This window comes from Heterocephalus glaber, unplaced genomic scaffold (genome assembly GCF_053883595.1).
Source record: "Heterocephalus glaber isolate CG9 unplaced genomic scaffold, H.glaber_assembly_v1.0 deba00000071, whole genome shotgun sequence".
NCBI classification, from domain to species: Eukaryota; Metazoa; Chordata; class Mammalia; order Rodentia; family Bathyergidae; genus Heterocephalus; species Heterocephalus glaber.
In genome coordinates, this window is record NW_028258137.1 from 29,845,416 (window position 1) to 29,861,849 (window position 16,434).

General features: G+C 41.8%; 1 protein-coding gene and 1 long non-coding RNA gene across 3 annotated transcripts in view; one reads left to right on the forward strand and one right to left on the reverse strand.

Annotated features, from left to right (window-relative positions):
- Positions 1 to 16,434, reverse strand: part of LOC147830674 (uncharacterized) — a 72,506-nt gene that overhangs the window by 33,604 nt on the left and 22,468 nt on the right. The gene's annotated exons all lie outside the window — the stretch shown is intronic.
- Positions 682 to 16,434, forward strand: part of LOC101724646 (liver carboxylesterase 1) — a 31,891-nt gene continuing 16,138 nt past the window's right edge. Inside the window, exons 1-7 of one of the 2 annotated variants that reach the window (XM_004847903.4) lie at positions 682 to 834; positions 5,352 to 5,556; positions 7,099 to 7,243; positions 10,436 to 10,569; positions 12,862 to 13,015; positions 14,981 to 15,085; positions 15,773 to 15,877. In XM_004847903.4, coding sequence (XP_004847960.1) covers positions 780 to 834; positions 5,352 to 5,556; positions 7,099 to 7,243; positions 10,436 to 10,569; positions 12,862 to 13,015; positions 14,981 to 15,085; positions 15,773 to 15,877 — 903 coding nt within the window. In that variant the 5' untranslated portion in view covers positions 682 to 779. Of the gene's footprint in view, positions 835 to 5,348; positions 5,557 to 7,098; positions 7,244 to 10,435; positions 10,570 to 12,861; positions 13,016 to 14,980; positions 15,086 to 15,772; positions 15,878 to 16,434 lie in introns of both variants that reach the window. The other variant, XM_004847902.4, reaches the window with a different exon arrangement.

Here is a 16,434-nt window from a genome sequence, read left to right on the forward strand (position 1 = left end):
AAATATATGAAAAAAATGTTCAACATCACTGGTCATTGGAGAGATGCAGATGAAAACAACGCTGAGATTCCACCTCACCCCACAAAGAATGGCTGCTATCAAGAAATCAATGAATAACAAATGCTGGCGGGGTGTGGAGAGAAAGGAACCCTTCTCCATTGTTGGTGGGAATGTAGATTGGTGCAACCTCGAACCTGATTTTATGCGTGACAGCATGCAGGACCTCTTGGAAGGAATATTGCAAAGCTAATTTAAAAATCAGAATGGGGATTGAATGATACTTATGATTCCTTCCAAAATCCAGAAGCCTAGAATCCTGGGGGAAAATATCCCAGGGAAGCTAAGATATAGGTCAGGTCTTAAACTGCTACCTGAGGAGCTCTAAGGCTGTGAGTTGAGATAAAACTACCTAGTTGTTCTCATGACCTCAAACCAAAGCTTCCTACAGTGAAGGTAGCTGCCAACTATGCCTGCTTTTGGGAAGCCCAAAGTGTACAGAACTTAGAATCCTACAAGGAAGAAAATCTTACGTAAGAAATTGTTGGTTGAATTTATGGCTATCTGTACTCTGAGAGCTGAATGTGGACTGTTCAGATAACAGAGGATAAACGCTGAGTAGGAGTGAGTAGCAAAGGTTTTAGAAGAGGAATTTTTTTTGGTCACTTTTGATTATTCAATTAGGTAAGGTAGGCGGAGCAGTCCCCAGCTTTTAAGCAAGACCAGTGAATTACTTTGGAGTAGAAAGGAGAACACATTGGCCTTTGAGCTTCTGTCCTTCCATGATGCAGCTTTATGCTCTGGTCTTGGTCTCTTTCACTGCTTGCACCGTTTGGGGTAAGTGCTTCTGAAACATAATTCAAGGGAGATGGGGGAGGGACAGTTAGAAGTTCTTGTCCTGTGCTGAAGTAGGTAAAGATGTGCAAAGAACAAACACATGACAGGTCTGGTTTCACAGTGTTGCTCAGCTTCTGGTCTTGAACCTGAATGTGGAATCATCCTAACTACAAGGAAAATCAGAGCCAGATAAATAACCTAAGTCTCAGCTGTACACATCAGACACCAAAAGACAGGGAATCACATTTAACTTCAATCAAGAGAAAGTAAGAGAGCCCAGTTTATATTTTCTATAATTCCCATATGTAGCCATTTCATGAAGGTGGCTTAGTAGATCATAAAGGCATGGACTCAAGAGCTAGCCTAGTGTCTGAATCCCAGCTCAGCCCTTTTCAGCTGAGAGCCCTTAGGCACAGTACTTAATTTTGCTGTGCTTAGGTTACCCAATCTCTAAATAGGTATGACAGTGATATCTCCTTCAGTGGGCTGTTAGTGAGCATGAAATGAGTTGTTGTTTTTAAAGCAGCATAGAGGATCCCTAATTGGAAGAGATGTGGGGAAGGGATAAAGGAATTGATTTTAGGTGGAGTGTATTACTAGCAAATTTTGCATGTGATAAATGAGGCCACGATCCACTGGCCACTGAAAGGACAATTTGTTACAGTCCTCAAAGGACAGGTCACACCACTGGGTTTTGGGGCACAAGTAGAAGCACAGAGTACTTCAGGAGGTAAAGAGAGAGAGAGGGTGGTTGGGCAAGAAGGTTTGATGTGCATTCCACTGGAAGGAAGAGAAGATGCAGAGAAAGTTAAAATGATTTTATTGAAATTTGGGGCATAGGGGCTGTGATAGCTGCCTGGTTCCTGGATCTGGGTGATCGGGCAGGTTCATGTTGACTCAGAGTCTGAGAACTAGATATAAGAAGTGGTTGAGGCAGGCGGTGGAACCACTGAGCTAAATGGAGGCACATTGAGGCAATACTCTTAAGTGAAATAAATAGGACACACATGTAAATACTGAATAGTTTCTCTAGTGTGAGAAAGAAAAAGTGTAAATAGGGACTAAAAGATAAATAGATAATGTGAAATAGGAAGAAAAGGTGCAAAGGGGAAGGGGAAGTGGGAGTGGTAGGGGGAAAGAAAGAAGGGAAAGGAATTAATATGAGAAAAAAATGGAAGCAAAGTCTTTGTAGATGGGAGGGGTGGAGGGGTTGAAGGGAGGGCAGGGGAATGGGGAAAAAATAAGAACCAAGATGAATTATGTAAAGGTGAAAATTTCCAATGACGAATGTCATTATATTGTATACCTTAAATGTACCAATAAAATTAATTTAAAAAAAAGAAGTGGTTGAGGACCAGAGATTTAGCTCAGTGGTTCCTCCACCTGCCTCACCTGCACAAGGTCCTAAATTCAATTCCCCTGGTCCCCCCACCACCACCAAAAAAAGTGGCTGTGGTGTGGCCTACAGATTGGTTGGACCCCAGGAGTGACAGTTTCTCCTGGATCAGCAAAGCTTGTAAGGTCAACCCATCAGATATAGAAAATAACTCCACCTCTTAAAAAGAGACAGGATGTATCATGTAGAGGTGCAAATTCCCTACTATGAGTGTTATCATAATGTATGCCTAAAATGTACCAATAAATGTTTTGCTATAAAAAAAGAAAATAAATTCATGGTATTTCAGGGCCATAGTAAGGCACCTCAACATACATCTTTGGTATTTTATAGACAGAGAAATTCAGACTCAGGGAACCATGTACTATCATATACCCTCCCAGCATCAGCTGGAAAATCATGCTCTGTTCTATCTCTGGCTCCTGAAGCTAGGCCAGTGCTCAGACATCCATGCCCTGATCATCTAGATTGTATCTTCTCTTTGGCTCTGTGACTTTGAGAGCACTGGAACTGAGGTGTAAGAAGGGGCCTAGAGTAGAGTGAAGTATTCTTTTTGGCTGGTTACCCAGTCATGCAAACATATTTCCATTTTAGAAAGTCTATATGGGCCAATTTGAAATCCTGTTTGCCCTTCTGATCAGTGGGCATATTAACACATACAGAAAGCTATTTTTGGAGAAATAATTTAAAGAAAATTTTATGGATGTCAGTCACATAGTGCTCACTGTGTGCACACTCCATGTGACATAAATGGTAACTCTTTTGACTGTTCTTATTTGTCTCAGTTGCTCTGTCCAACCACATTTTTACCTGGGACAGTGTGAAGGTTATCACTGCGTTTTCCCAAGTTCATCTGCATTGAAGGTCATCATTGATCTAATACAAGCAACATGTAATGATTTTTGCTGAGACTTTGCCCTCCCTGACCTCTTTAAAGCACTCTGCACTCCTGCCAATCCCTCCTTCTTCCTGGGCTGCCATGATGCTGTGCTCTTCCCCTGCCACCACTCTGATAGGTGCTCTGTCTCATCTGCAGTTGTCTCTGAGCTTTATTTTCAGCTTTTTCCCCTATATTTTCAGCTTGTCTGTAATGAAGTCATACACCCATGATGTGCACCCTCACCTTCAAGTGGATGCCTCTGCCTGGCCCTCACCACTATCCTCCAGTCCTATGGTATCCTGGTCCCATGATGTTTTCCTACCAGGATTCTCACTGACTTCCCCACTGAACCTGTCTAAAGTGGAGCCAGCATCTTACACTTGCTCCTCAGTCCCTCCTTTCCCCTCCACAGCCCCCAAATATGGTCAGGGACCAAGACCTCCTTCATAATTCCTCCTTTGCATGTCCATATATCTTCAAACTTTTTTTCCTAATTAAAAAAAGGAACCAAAATTCAATACATAAGTCTTTGACTGCACAAAGAGAAAGAGCAGTCTGCAATGTCTCCGTCTGTGAACATGCTTTACAGGAAATATATCTTGGGGTGTTTAGTGAAATAAGTGATAGAAATGAAGTACCCATTGAATTGTTTTGTTTTTGTTTTTGTTTTTTTTTTGGTACCGGGGATCGAATTCAGGTCCTTGCGCTTGCGTAGCAGGCAGCGAAACAACTGAGCTAAATCCCCGGCCCAACCCATTGAATTGTTAATAACTTTGATTATCTGTAAGTTTATTTCCCATAGTTTTCAATGTTATTGGCTATGCTTCTGTTAGAATAAATCTTATTCTTTTCCTGTGTAATGGGGATCGAACTCGGGTCCTTGTGCTTGTGAGGCAGGCAGCAGAACCGCTGAGCTAAATCCCCGGGCCCTTTTCTTTTCTGGTTATGCAATTTTAAGGAGAGATATGTGGGGGGGGGGGGAACAAATTGGGAGGACAAGAGTCTAGAAATCATATTCTATGGGGAATATTAGGAAAAGTTGAGGTTAGAGAGGCCTCAGAGAAGGGAAGACTGCATGGGAAACTGTGGTCAGGTGTCTGAAAATGCACCCAGCTAGTGAAAGATGATCAGGAAGTACACACTGGATGCATGGCAGTGGAAATCAATGGTGAAGTGGAATCTTCAGGGAGATGAGGAAGAAGTGTCTGCTCCACACGAAGAGAGTGGGTGGAACAGACAGTGCACTGCCACACCTCTGAATGGACATGCTCACAGCCAGCTGAGAATGTTGTAGAAGCTTACTATGTCTTTTATTTCAGAACAGTTCCTGCTTTTATTTGCCTACTAAATAAAACCCACCCACTCGACCTGCCTTGTTTTTTTTTTTTTGCTTAAAGTCTTTTATTGGTACATTTTAGGTATACAATATGTTTACATTTATCATTGGGATCTTGTACCTGTACATGATGTGTCTTGGTTCTTATTTTTTCCCCATTCCCTGTGCTTCCTTTACCCCTCCACTCTTCCCTATTGATTCCATGTATCTGTGCATTCCAGGATGATTTCCACTCCCCATGGACTCCATATCGTGGTTTTCCTAGGCCACCCAGGGTCTGTGTTTAGCTGTCTCTGGGTTTCTGCACTTTATCTTTTCCTGGTTCATTCCCCCCTTCTATCTTCTTTTATTCTTTCCCTCCCTGCTGCAAGTCCCCGCTCTCCCCTGATCCCACAATCAGAAGGGCTCACTAGCTCTTCCCCATCATGTAGCACCTTTCTCATTCCTCGCCAAGGACACGACTTCTTTTTCCAACATTGTCACGTTGAGTCAAGTTGCTCCGTGACTTTTTCCATATGAAATCAGTCTCCTGAGATCGGAGTCTCATTCTTTTCATCCTCTCATCTATCAAAAGCTCAGCACCAGGATACTAATGCATACAAACTTCTAAGGCTTGCAAGTAGGACACCAAAAGATCTTATCCCTTCCCACCATCATGTCAGCTTTTTAAATTGACTTTTGGGTGATTTCTTTTCTATTTCCAGTTCTACTTCACTTCTTACATTAAGATTCACAGTAAGGAAAGACAGTGTTCCTCATCTCTATAATACTAAGAAGAAACTGAGGCCTAGAGAGTTTAAGTGACTTGGTCAAGGTCACATACCTAGAAAGAGGCAAAACCTACTTGGAGTCTGGGCTTTACTTTCCCTTCTGATTTGTCCTCATATCCTGTCTATGTCCAGCAGGACACACATCCTCACCACCTGTAGTGGACACCGTGCACGGCAAAGTCCTTGGAAAGTATGTCAGCTTGGAAGGAGTTGCACAGCCTGTGTCAGTTTTTCTGGGAGTCCCTTTTGCCAAGCCTCCTCTTGGATCCCTGAGGTTTGCTCCTCCACAGCCACCTGAGCGATGGAACTATGTGAAGAACACCACCTCTTACCCTCCCATGTAAGTGGGTGGTAGTGGCTTTGACATTTTTCAGTGGGAATATTTTTCTCAGGGTGATGCAGGAAAAAATTAAGACAATATGCTGTTTGGCTCTACTTTGTTCTGGAATCATCAAGATCTTTTAAAACATTCCAGAACTGTCACACCTTTTATTCAGCACATAGGTACTCAATACCTATTGGGTGCCAAACATTTTCTCAGTTCTTAGAATCCATTAGAGAACAAATCTTTTCAGAAATGGGCAGAGGGATAATAGTCAATATGGAAAGTTAAAAATTAAGTTGGTAATAGGTTAAAATATGATATTTTTGGGGGGATGGGAAGAAAAATAATTTTACAAGTGAAAGAGATAAAGGGTAGTGTTGTGATCTCTTCTATCTTGAGACTACCATGGGTGGGTACTTATCTATAAATACTAGTGAAATATGAGCCATTCTAACTATTGACATTATAGTTGTGTTTTTATCAGTATTATGTCCCTTGTTCTTGGAAAAATTGCCTAGAATAAAAGTCTCAATGTGATATTTACTGGCTCTACTTCTGCCCCTTAAGAGCTGTCTCAATCTGTCATTTGAGAGCCTCAGATCTCCTTCTACATCCGACATGGAGCAAATCTACCAACTGTGTCAACTGAAAACTAGAAATGCCACTTACAATGTACCTGGGAAAATAATCATAGATCTGGCTGATATGCAGTTCTTGGCAGGCTCTCTAACCTCTTTGTGCCTTGTCTTTCTCACATGTAAAATAAGGATAAGTACAGAATCCATGCTTTGTGTGGATGCTGTGAGGTGAATGAGTTAGTACATGAAAAGAATTTATATCAGTGCTTGGCACCCTGGGGTACTTAGAACTTGTTGCATGTTCTAATCTGTGTTGAATTTTAGAGACCTCTTCTCAGGGAAGCCAACAGTGGTTGCCTGGGGCAGGGTGATGATGGAGTGTTAGCATGGCAGGGTTGTATGACACTTATATTATAGAACTGGCAGATTGGTCCAAAGTGGGACAAGAATTTACTCAAGGTCAACCTTTACATCTGTGGCTGAGGCAGTATTGGAAGGTAGTTTTCCAGAAGTAATCCTCAAAAAATTTAAACCCGATCTTCTGAGGGCAATTTCTTACATTTGAGGGAGTTCTGGTTGAAGGAAGTATACCAAAGACTAGAAAATGATTACCTGGTAGAAAGACATGGCCATCCTGTAGCCCAGCAGAGAATGCTGTGCTTTCTGGGTGTACAGGAAATGCCATTTCCCTGGGTAGAATAGCACATGGGCAACCTCCTGTCCCTGAATCGGTGCATCCTAAAAGCTGCTGAAAAGGAAGAGGTGTGAAGTCTTTCTCATTCTGCCAGAGCTGGGGAGACTCTAGACTCCCAGGGTTCCTACCAGGGTTTCCAGACAGATTTCTACTGATTGAAATCGCTCCAGTCCAATGACAGCAATTCCAATTACAAATTTAAATCTCCCTGTACAAAGTCCAGCCTCAGGTGCCATTTTCAGTTTCCACCTGGCTGAACCTCAGGTGTTTTTCCTTCCCTCCAAGGTGCTCCCAAAATGCAGAAAAAAACCAGCTGTTCTATGATCTCTTTACCAGTACACAAGAGAGCATTTCTCTCCGGTATTCTGAAGATTGTCTGTATTTAAATATTTACACTCCAGTTGATTTGAGGAAGAAAAGCAGTCTACCGGTAAGTGAGACCACTGGCCAAGAATTGTGACCTTCAGCATGTGGGAACTTTGAATCCAGAACAGAAGGATGAAGGTAGCTTGGGCAAGGGCACCACAGTCTTTGACAGATTTGAGGGTGCAGAGCTTTCTTTCACCACAGGAAATACAAGTTTTCCTTATTTTAGTTTCTCTTAATAATCTCAAGAATCTGGAAGAAGTTTGGTTTACATCTGAAATGCCACCTTAATATTTCTAAGTTTCTGCACAGTATCAGAAGAATAAGAATGAATACTCAGTTACTGGATTAGGTATATGTTTGCCAGAGCAGGTAAACATAATTTTCAAGAATTGGAGCTGAAAAGAACCTTAGAGAAAATGGAACAACCCAATAATTTCTTTTCATCAGGTAGAGAAACTAAGGCCTGGAAGGGGAGAAGGAGGTCACATCACATGATTGCCAATACAAGAGTTGCAATTTCTGATTTTCAAACTGGTGTCATTTTGACAGAGAGTAGAAAATAGAGCCTGTGTCACCTCTTTCTACACAAGGTACCTGCAATGACTTTCACTGTCCTGTGAAAGCTTTTACTGTCTACTGACTGAAGTGTGGGGGCTGGAGCCTGGACATTCCTGTGAATGTCAATCCCGTAGCTTACTCACTCCACCCTCCCATTACCTGTGGCATAGGCTGATGGCCAAGTGGCTCAGCATTTCTCAAAGAACCAAAGATCAAAGGTGAGGCAAACTGCAGTTGCATGATTGAAGGGTGGGCAGGAGGCCAGGAGGCCATGCTGGCAAAGTGGCAGTCCACAGTCCATGAGGTGGTAAAGGGAAGGTGTCAGCACTCAGCCAGTTTTTGAGGAGCACCCTCTCATGGAGCACAGGAGTGCCATCTTAGAAGTTGGTCTTACATGTGTTTGTAAGGGTTATGGAGGTGGGGACAAAAGTTCCCTCATTCATTCACTAACTATTGTGTACTTAGTGTCCACATGCATACAGTTAGATCTGGGGGTTACAGAAAAGAAAAGAAACCATGAGAATACAGTTCTGCCTTGAAGGATCTTGCCATCTGGGTTGCATAGACACTTTTGTAACTTCTCCACCGTGTCATTGCTGACCAGCCCCTGGGCTCAGCCTTCGTTCAGAGATGACTGTGTCTTAGTCTCGGCCCTGGAGACAAGAAAGAACAGAGGTAGAGGAGAAAGGGTCTGTGGAAGCCTGGAGACAGGAGACCCCCAGGTAGGGCACACAGGCTGTAGCACTATTAGCTTTTAAACCCTAAGTTTTCCTTTGAATGATCTAGAACCTCTGGCAATTTCTTAAATTCTTTCAATGTCCTTTTCCTCAAATGAGAATAACTGCATAAGAGTGTTCAGTGAGGACTGTCAAGCTCCACTCAGTCTGGGCTGAGTACACAGGGCAAGCACTGATCACACACTAGGTGGAGCTACAGAAGGATCTTCCTGTTGCTCTAACAGCCAGGTTACTTTGCTGCCCTTATGGGCTGCAGTCAGTAGGCAGCTCAGCACAGGAGCTCTGGCTCCAGACTGCCCGGCCAGATCTTGCTGCTACTACTTATTAGCTGTAGGATCTTTTTTTAAAAATAAATTTTTAATTAATTATATTGGTACATTTAAGGTATACAATATAATGATATTCATCATTGGAAATTTGCACCTTTACATAATCCATCTTGGTTCTTATTTTTCCCTATTCCCCTGCCCTCCCTTCAACCCCTCCACCCCCCCTATCTACAAAGACTTTGTTTGCATGTTTTTCTTTTTCTCATATTAATTCCATTCCCTTCTTTCTTTTCCCCTACCCCTCCCATTTCTCCTTCCCTTTTGCACCTTTTCTTCCTATTTCACATTATCTATTATACCTTTTAGTCCTTATTTACACTTTCAGTTTCTCACACTAGAGAAATCATTTGGTATTTACACATGTGTGTCCTATTTATTTCACTGAAATGGATGCCTAAATGTGCGTCCATTCAGCTATAAATATCTCTAGTTTCTCGTTCTTTATGGCTGAGTAATACTCCATTTTATTAAAAAACTTATATTTTCTTTTATCCAGTCTCTAGTTGATGTGCAGTTGTGTTGTTTCCAAGTTTTAGCTGTCAGGAATTGTGCTGCTATGAACATGGGTGCACATATATCACTGTGGTATGATTGTTTTAATTCTTTGGGGAAGATACCCAGACGGGAAATAGCTGGGTCAAATGAGACTTCCAGTCCTAGTTCTTTGAGGTAACTCCATACTGATTTCCACAGTGTTTGCAGCAGTCTACACTCCCACCAGCAGTGGAGCAGGGTTCCTCTTTCCCCACAGCCCTGCTTAGCTGTAGGATCTTGAGCAATGAAGTACCCCAGTTTGCCTGTCAGGTGGGACATTATTAGTATCAACCATTTGGATAGGTATTTCTCAATGCTTAGAATAGTTATTGATATGTAGTTGATGTTATAATCCCTTTTCCTATTAGCAATATTATTAATATTATTTTACCCACTCTCATTTCTTCCCTGGTATGTGAAATTTTAAATGCAAGACATGACTTATGAATTGTGCTCTTTACTATACTCTCATTTTCAATTTTCATCACAGGGCCAGCCACATAGTAGGCACTCACATAATGCTAGTCAATGTCCCAAGACTTCCTGCAGGAAGAGATTGTGAGGCTGGGCTGAGGAGGATGTGTAGGATTTAGGCTGCAGAGGAGGGAAAGTGGAGGCATAGTAGGAACAGATTCATTACAGATGTTCTTAATTATTGAAATAATCAAACTGTACAGGAAGTGTAATTCCCCACTGAAGCATTAATTGAAATGAAGCTGAAACACAAGGGCTTCTTCTTTCCCTTCTGTATATTCAGCTGCTTGTATAGTCCAAGCATGAGAATGGTGGAGTTCTGGGGAGAACGTTGGATCCTTGGTCTTTGGTGACCTTTTCATGACATTCTCATTTTGAAGAGGCATTGCACATGGGTCTGTGGAAAAAGGCACAAGTATCCAGTGGATATTGGGCCCTGCTGGGAGAGTTGGGGAGGAGAGAAACACTCTTTTGCAACATTGCTGGGGTTTGGTGGACTTTGTGTCATGGCCTCCTTGGGTCACAGCCACAATGTTATAAGTGACCAAATCAGAAAACTGCTGAGGTCTTTTTCAGTAGCATTTTGTGTAATCAGTGTGTAGCTGCATCCTCTTTGTCCAGGTGATGGTGTGGATCCATGGAGGTGGTCTGACATTTGGTGGGGCATCGACCTATAATGGACTGGCCCTTTCTGCCCATGAAAATGTGATAGTGGTGACTATTCAGTACCGACTAGGCATCTGGGGATTCTTCAGGTAAGATATTAGACTCTTCTCTTTCACATTATCTTCTGTGTTGGTTTGCTTTATGTTGATATAACAAAATACCTAAGACTGGATAATCATTTTTAAAAACAAAGTTACTTTGTTCATTTCGACATCAGGTGGTTTCTCCTGATTGATCTTTGCTAACAGCCTCATGGCTGTGTCACAACATGGCGGATATCAGAAAGAGAATTTTCAGCAGACAGGTTAGGCCACAGAACAGGACAGGAAGTGAGAGAGCAGGAGCTGAGACCATCTTGCTCTTTTATTACAACTCACTCTTTTGGGAGCTCATGAGCATCTCAGGACCTCTATATTAATCTCTTCTAAGGGCACCAGTCCTAATAATCTAATCACCTTTCACAAGCCCTCACCTTTTACAGCTTCTATCAACTCCTAATACTGGCACATTAGGGATCAAGGCTTCAGCACACAAACCCTTGGGGAATAAACCATATGCCAACTGAACCACATCAGCTGTCACAGCCATGATGTGAGGTCCCAGCCTTAGTAATGCCATTTAGCATAGTGCTCTTTTCTAAAGATCTTAATAATATACCCAGTCCCTTCTTTAATTGGAGCCCAGTGAACTTTTCATTCATCATTCACACTTAACTATTTGCTTCTGAGTTTTGCAGGGGCTGTACCCATGAATGTTCATACTCCAAGGCCCAGCCTCATGTTCCTGCCTCTGAAATACTCATCTCTTTTTCACTTTTGCTGTCTACCAGTGCACAGAAAAGCTTCAAAATTCTCTCTATTCCCCAGTTCTCCTTCTGTGATCAGAGTGAGCATGCATCAGATCAATTAAGTGCTGTACATCTTCTCCTGGGAAAGTAATGTGGGGCAGCCTCAAGGAGGGAGGGCAATGAATGTTCATACAGGCAGATTTTCAATTAACCATGCTGCCAGGCTGTTCTCATAGAGTCAAGCGCGATCTCCACCAGTGCCTGGATGGACCTCAATCTCATGGCAGCTCTCAGCACCACCCACCAATAGCTACTCCTTCCTCTATGAACTTCTTTGTTCTCCTAGCTCTGGTTACTTCCCACCTCCTGGCCGGTTCCTCCTTAGCCCTCTGTGAGCTGTTCTTTTCCCCCATCCTAAGCTTCTGTGTCTCCCTCTCCAGTGATCCCTGGGTGACCCAAGAAGCACTTTCAGAGCTCCATTTTGTAGCATTCACCTGTCTTTTGATGCCAGGTTCCATCGTTCTCTACCTTCTCCCATCTTCCTCCATGTCTACAAGATTCCTCCTTTTTTCCATTGACAGCCCTTGATGTACACCACCTCTCACCCAACAATGAATCTTCCTCTCTTCCCACAGGTTCCCCTGTGCAGCCACTGAGCAGCTCCATCCTTCTTTTGCTCAGTATAAAGCCCTGGTGGGCTGCCTGTACTCATCTCTTTCTTACAACCAACATCCACATGGCCAGCAAAGCCTGTTGGTTCCAACTTTTAAAGGTGTATTCACCCACCTACTTCTAACCAATCTTTGCCTGCACCATAATCAAAAGCCAGTACCTCTGATTATTCCCCCGAGTTTATCTCTACACTGAATTGTAACAACATATTTTTATTAACCTGCTATTTTGAGGAATAGCTTAAGCGATGCCGTGCCTCTTAGAAGGGTTCCTAGGTTACTTGCTATGTTTTAGATGTCCTTGCCAAGGCTTGCAGTAGGCTCTTTAGCTGCACTCTACACTAGCCACCTCAATTTTTTTTTTCCCTTTTCCTTGGGCTTTATGGACTTTCTACTTTTCTCAAGTGAAATTCCCTTCACTGGTAATTTACAAGACCCATATGCTCATTTTATTTAGATCTCTACCAAATGCTGCTGCCTTCGGGACACTTTCCCTGGTCATGAAATGTAAAATACCATTACATTGTACCACACCTCTTTCATCCTTTATTAGGTTTTCCTTTTCTCAATGTATTTTCAGCAGTTGACAGTGTGTTTTTTTTTTATCATCTGTTTATTTGTGATATGCATTGTAATCTGAGTGTAGCCAGAGATACTTTTTGCCTATTTTTTCAAAGATGTAATCTAGCTCTTATTTGAGTTTTGGGCGCATGGTAGATACTCAGTCTGAAGTAGGTAAGAGGATAAGTGTGGTCCTTCCTGAGAACACCACTGTAGGAATGAGAAGCAGGTGAAGACCCCTGTACCAGGCATGCAGACTTTAAGCTCTTTCTGGAAGACTAGGTGAAAAACTCTAAACTGCCTCAGTTCTGAGAGCCCTGCTGTGATAGTTCTGTTTCCCTTTCCCACTCTGTCTCTTGCAGCACAGGGGATGAGCACAGCAGGGGGAACTGGGGCCACTTGGACCAGGTGGCTGCACTGCACTGGGTCCAGGACAACATTGCCGGCTTTGGAGGGAACCCAGGCTCTGTGACCATCTTTGGCGGGTCAGCAGGAGGCGAATCTATCTCTATTCTTGTAAGTGTTCCTGCTTCCAAGCCTCAACCCAGGCTTGATGTGGTTGCTGATGGGACCTCTTGGAAACCAACCAATCCAGTCACCTGTCGCTGTCCTTACAAGACCTGGATTCAGAGCTGAGTCTACTCAGTGCCCAGCATCAGCTTCTGAAGAACCAAAGTCCAACTCTTATGTTTCTCTCTGTCTTTCTTTCCCTCATATTTGGCTATTTTTAAAGTGTAGTGTGACATAAATATTTCTTTAAAATTAAGCCTTCTTATGTAATCATATTTTATTATTGCATAATATTCTACGTGAAGAATAAAGGTTTTTTTATATATCCAGTCTGATAATGTTAGAACTGTGAGTTCTGATAATATTAGAACTGTGATAATATTAAAACCATAGGGGGATTAGGCTCAGCTTAATTTTCCAGGACAATGAGAGTCTCCAGCTTCAGCCTGCAGTAGGGACATTCCTCTCCTTTCCACTTGATTGAGTTTTCATTGCTTTTCCTACCCATTTTTAACATTAGGGATCACCTTGCTTCTCTTGGGAAGTAGGGGTAGATATAAACTATACATAGCAAGAGGTAAGGACGTGATCTGGTAAAGTGTCATTTGGCTCCAGGACAGATGTTGAGGGGACTTGAGAAGTCAGGTGCTTCCTGAAAGGTGTCCTGATAGCTCATCCATGCTCAGAATGGAAGACAGCACCATTTGTGACCATGGGGCAACAAATGGCTTGGGGAAGCAATGAGCAGAAGGAGGAATGGAAGTTGTTATGGTAGAGGGATGAGTTAGGGGGTTTGAGATACAAACTTAACCTTGAGTTATTAGATATCCTTCTGGTGTGAGGGATGAGGATGGGGGACACTGATGGAAGATATGGAGGGTTCTGGAAGGCAGAAGACATCATGTGATACTCAGGGTAGAGTAGAGAGTCAGCCCAATTGCTCTATTTTTACACCAGGTATTGGTTTCATACTTGAATATTCTAAAGAAAAGGTTACTTATTTTTATAGTAGAGAAAAAGGAAAATAGTAGAAGAAAATAGTGATCCACATTCTCACCCTCCATGAATAGTCATTGTGGATTTTTAGACATGTATTTCCATAGTATTTTGCACAATTTGTATGTATGTAAATATGTACACGTGTATTTGTGTATGTATCCATGTGTCAGTCTTCTTTTTATCCATTCATCCATTCTCTTCTCCCTCTCTGTTTCTCTCTCTGTCATGTCTTTCTCTCTTTCTCTGTTATTTGTTTTTAAAGTGTAGTGTGACATAAATATTTTCTTAAAAATTAAGCCTCCTTATGTAATCTTACATTTTATTATTGCATAGTATTCTATTCTATATTAACGTTCAAAAATTGTTTATATACCCAATATGACAATATTAGAGCTGTGAATTATTATGTTTCTTACTTATATACACCATGAAAATTCCTAGATATTACTCTGTACCTTCATGATCACTTTTCCTGTTCATTCCTTCCCTTCCATTTCATTTTTCTTTTCTCTTTTTTCTTAATTTTTTTTTCTTTTTCCTGAGAAGCATATCAAACCCGGGTTTTGTGCATGTGTGTAAGCACTCTAACCTAAACAACACTTTCATAATAATTACTTTTCTTAAAATAAATTATCAGTAATGGAAATTCTGAAAAGAATTTGTTTCAAAGAATGCCAAAATGTTTTTCCAAAATTTTAGTTGTTGAAATGGGTACATGCCACACACTTATCATATTTTCCTTTACTCTGGGCTCTGGTTCCATCCCTCCAAGGTTCTTCTGGGAAAACTGGGACTAGATGGAGCCTGGGAAGTAAGATGGAAATGTGAGGAGTTATCATATCTCCTGAGTGGTGTTATCTTCAGTTGAGTGGCCATGCAGAGCAGTGGGTCGAGGGAGTCTGAGAGAATATGTGAATCATTGACCCCTTACACCATGAGCATCAACTCTCCTCCTCTCCACTTCCCTTCCAGGTGTTGTCTCCCCTGACCAAGAACCTCTTCCACAGGGCCATTTCTGAGAGTGGTGTGGCCATTAGTGGTGGTCTGGTGAGGAAGGATATCAAGCCTTTGGCTGAGGTAGGTCTCACCTTGAACAGCTATGTCCTTTCTTCTCTCTTCTGGAATCCACAGGGGCCTTTCTTTCTGTAGGATTCTGTTGAGATGCTCAAAGAATCACTGAAGTCAGAATGGCTGACCAGGAAGGGTTACTGTGGGGCTCACATTTAAGTTATATTTTACACTTTATAAAGTATTTTCCAATGAATCATCATATCCAGACCTCCCACAATTCTTAGAAAGCCTGACTATTGTGTGGGAGACATGGTACACATTTCAACATTTCACCTGTATTAACTCATTGTATAAGAGAAATGCAATGATTACCTTAACCTATGAATAAAGGTATAAAAGTATAAAGAGATTGAGTGACTTGCTGAAGGTCAAAGAGCTAGGAAGTAAAGGAACTGAGATTTGACATCAGACAATGAAATATTGCATGTGAGCTCTGTGTGCCCAAGAGAAAGTACCTGTCTTGAGACATGAAACATATATATGTATATATACAGGGTCATGCCAAAACTCCATGCTTATTGAAAAGAAGCAACACCCTGTGGGACCCAGAACCCACATCTATGGGCCTAGAGTATTTGCAGCTACCTCCATTTGCATTTTATAAACTGGGTTTTGGATAATACTCCTCTGACTACATTGATGGAGGGAAGAGACGTTATCCTTGAACTCTGTTTTGATTTTTCATCACTACAGAAAATTGCTGTTGCTGCTGGCTGTAAAACTATCACATCAGCTATCATGGTTCACTGCCTGCGCCAGAAGACAGAGGAAGAATTGTTAGAGATCACACACAAAATCGTAGGTGCCCTCATTCCACTGGCCCCACCTTATGTACTTAACCCCACACTTTATCTCTTCAGCTATTTTCTTGCCTTCGTTAAACCATCTGGGATAGTTTCTGACCTTTAGATACAAATTGGAATTTCTTTTTTCCTTTTTTGTTATGAATTGGTGCAAATGTCCAAAAATATCAAATAAGAACACGATGAAAAATTACATAACCAGGGCCAGAGATTTACCTCAGTGGGGCTGTGCCTGCATCACAAGCCCAAAGTCCTGAGTTCGATCACTGGTAATGGAAAAAAATACGTAACCATTCCTCATCTCTTTCAATTAGAATATCTTGATATTCTTATTTGTGGGTGTATTTTAAGAATTGAATATTCTATATTACTACAAGCAGCTACCATCCTGAATACTGGGGATGGGGATACTAAGTATAATTTTTTTCAGAAAAGTGTAACAGTTAATCTTGGTGGATTTAGAATCTATACAAATTATAACACAGCAGTGGCCTAGTTTATGAGCTTTGTTGGTAACTCTGACTCAATTAGGATAGCCGGTATCTATTCATC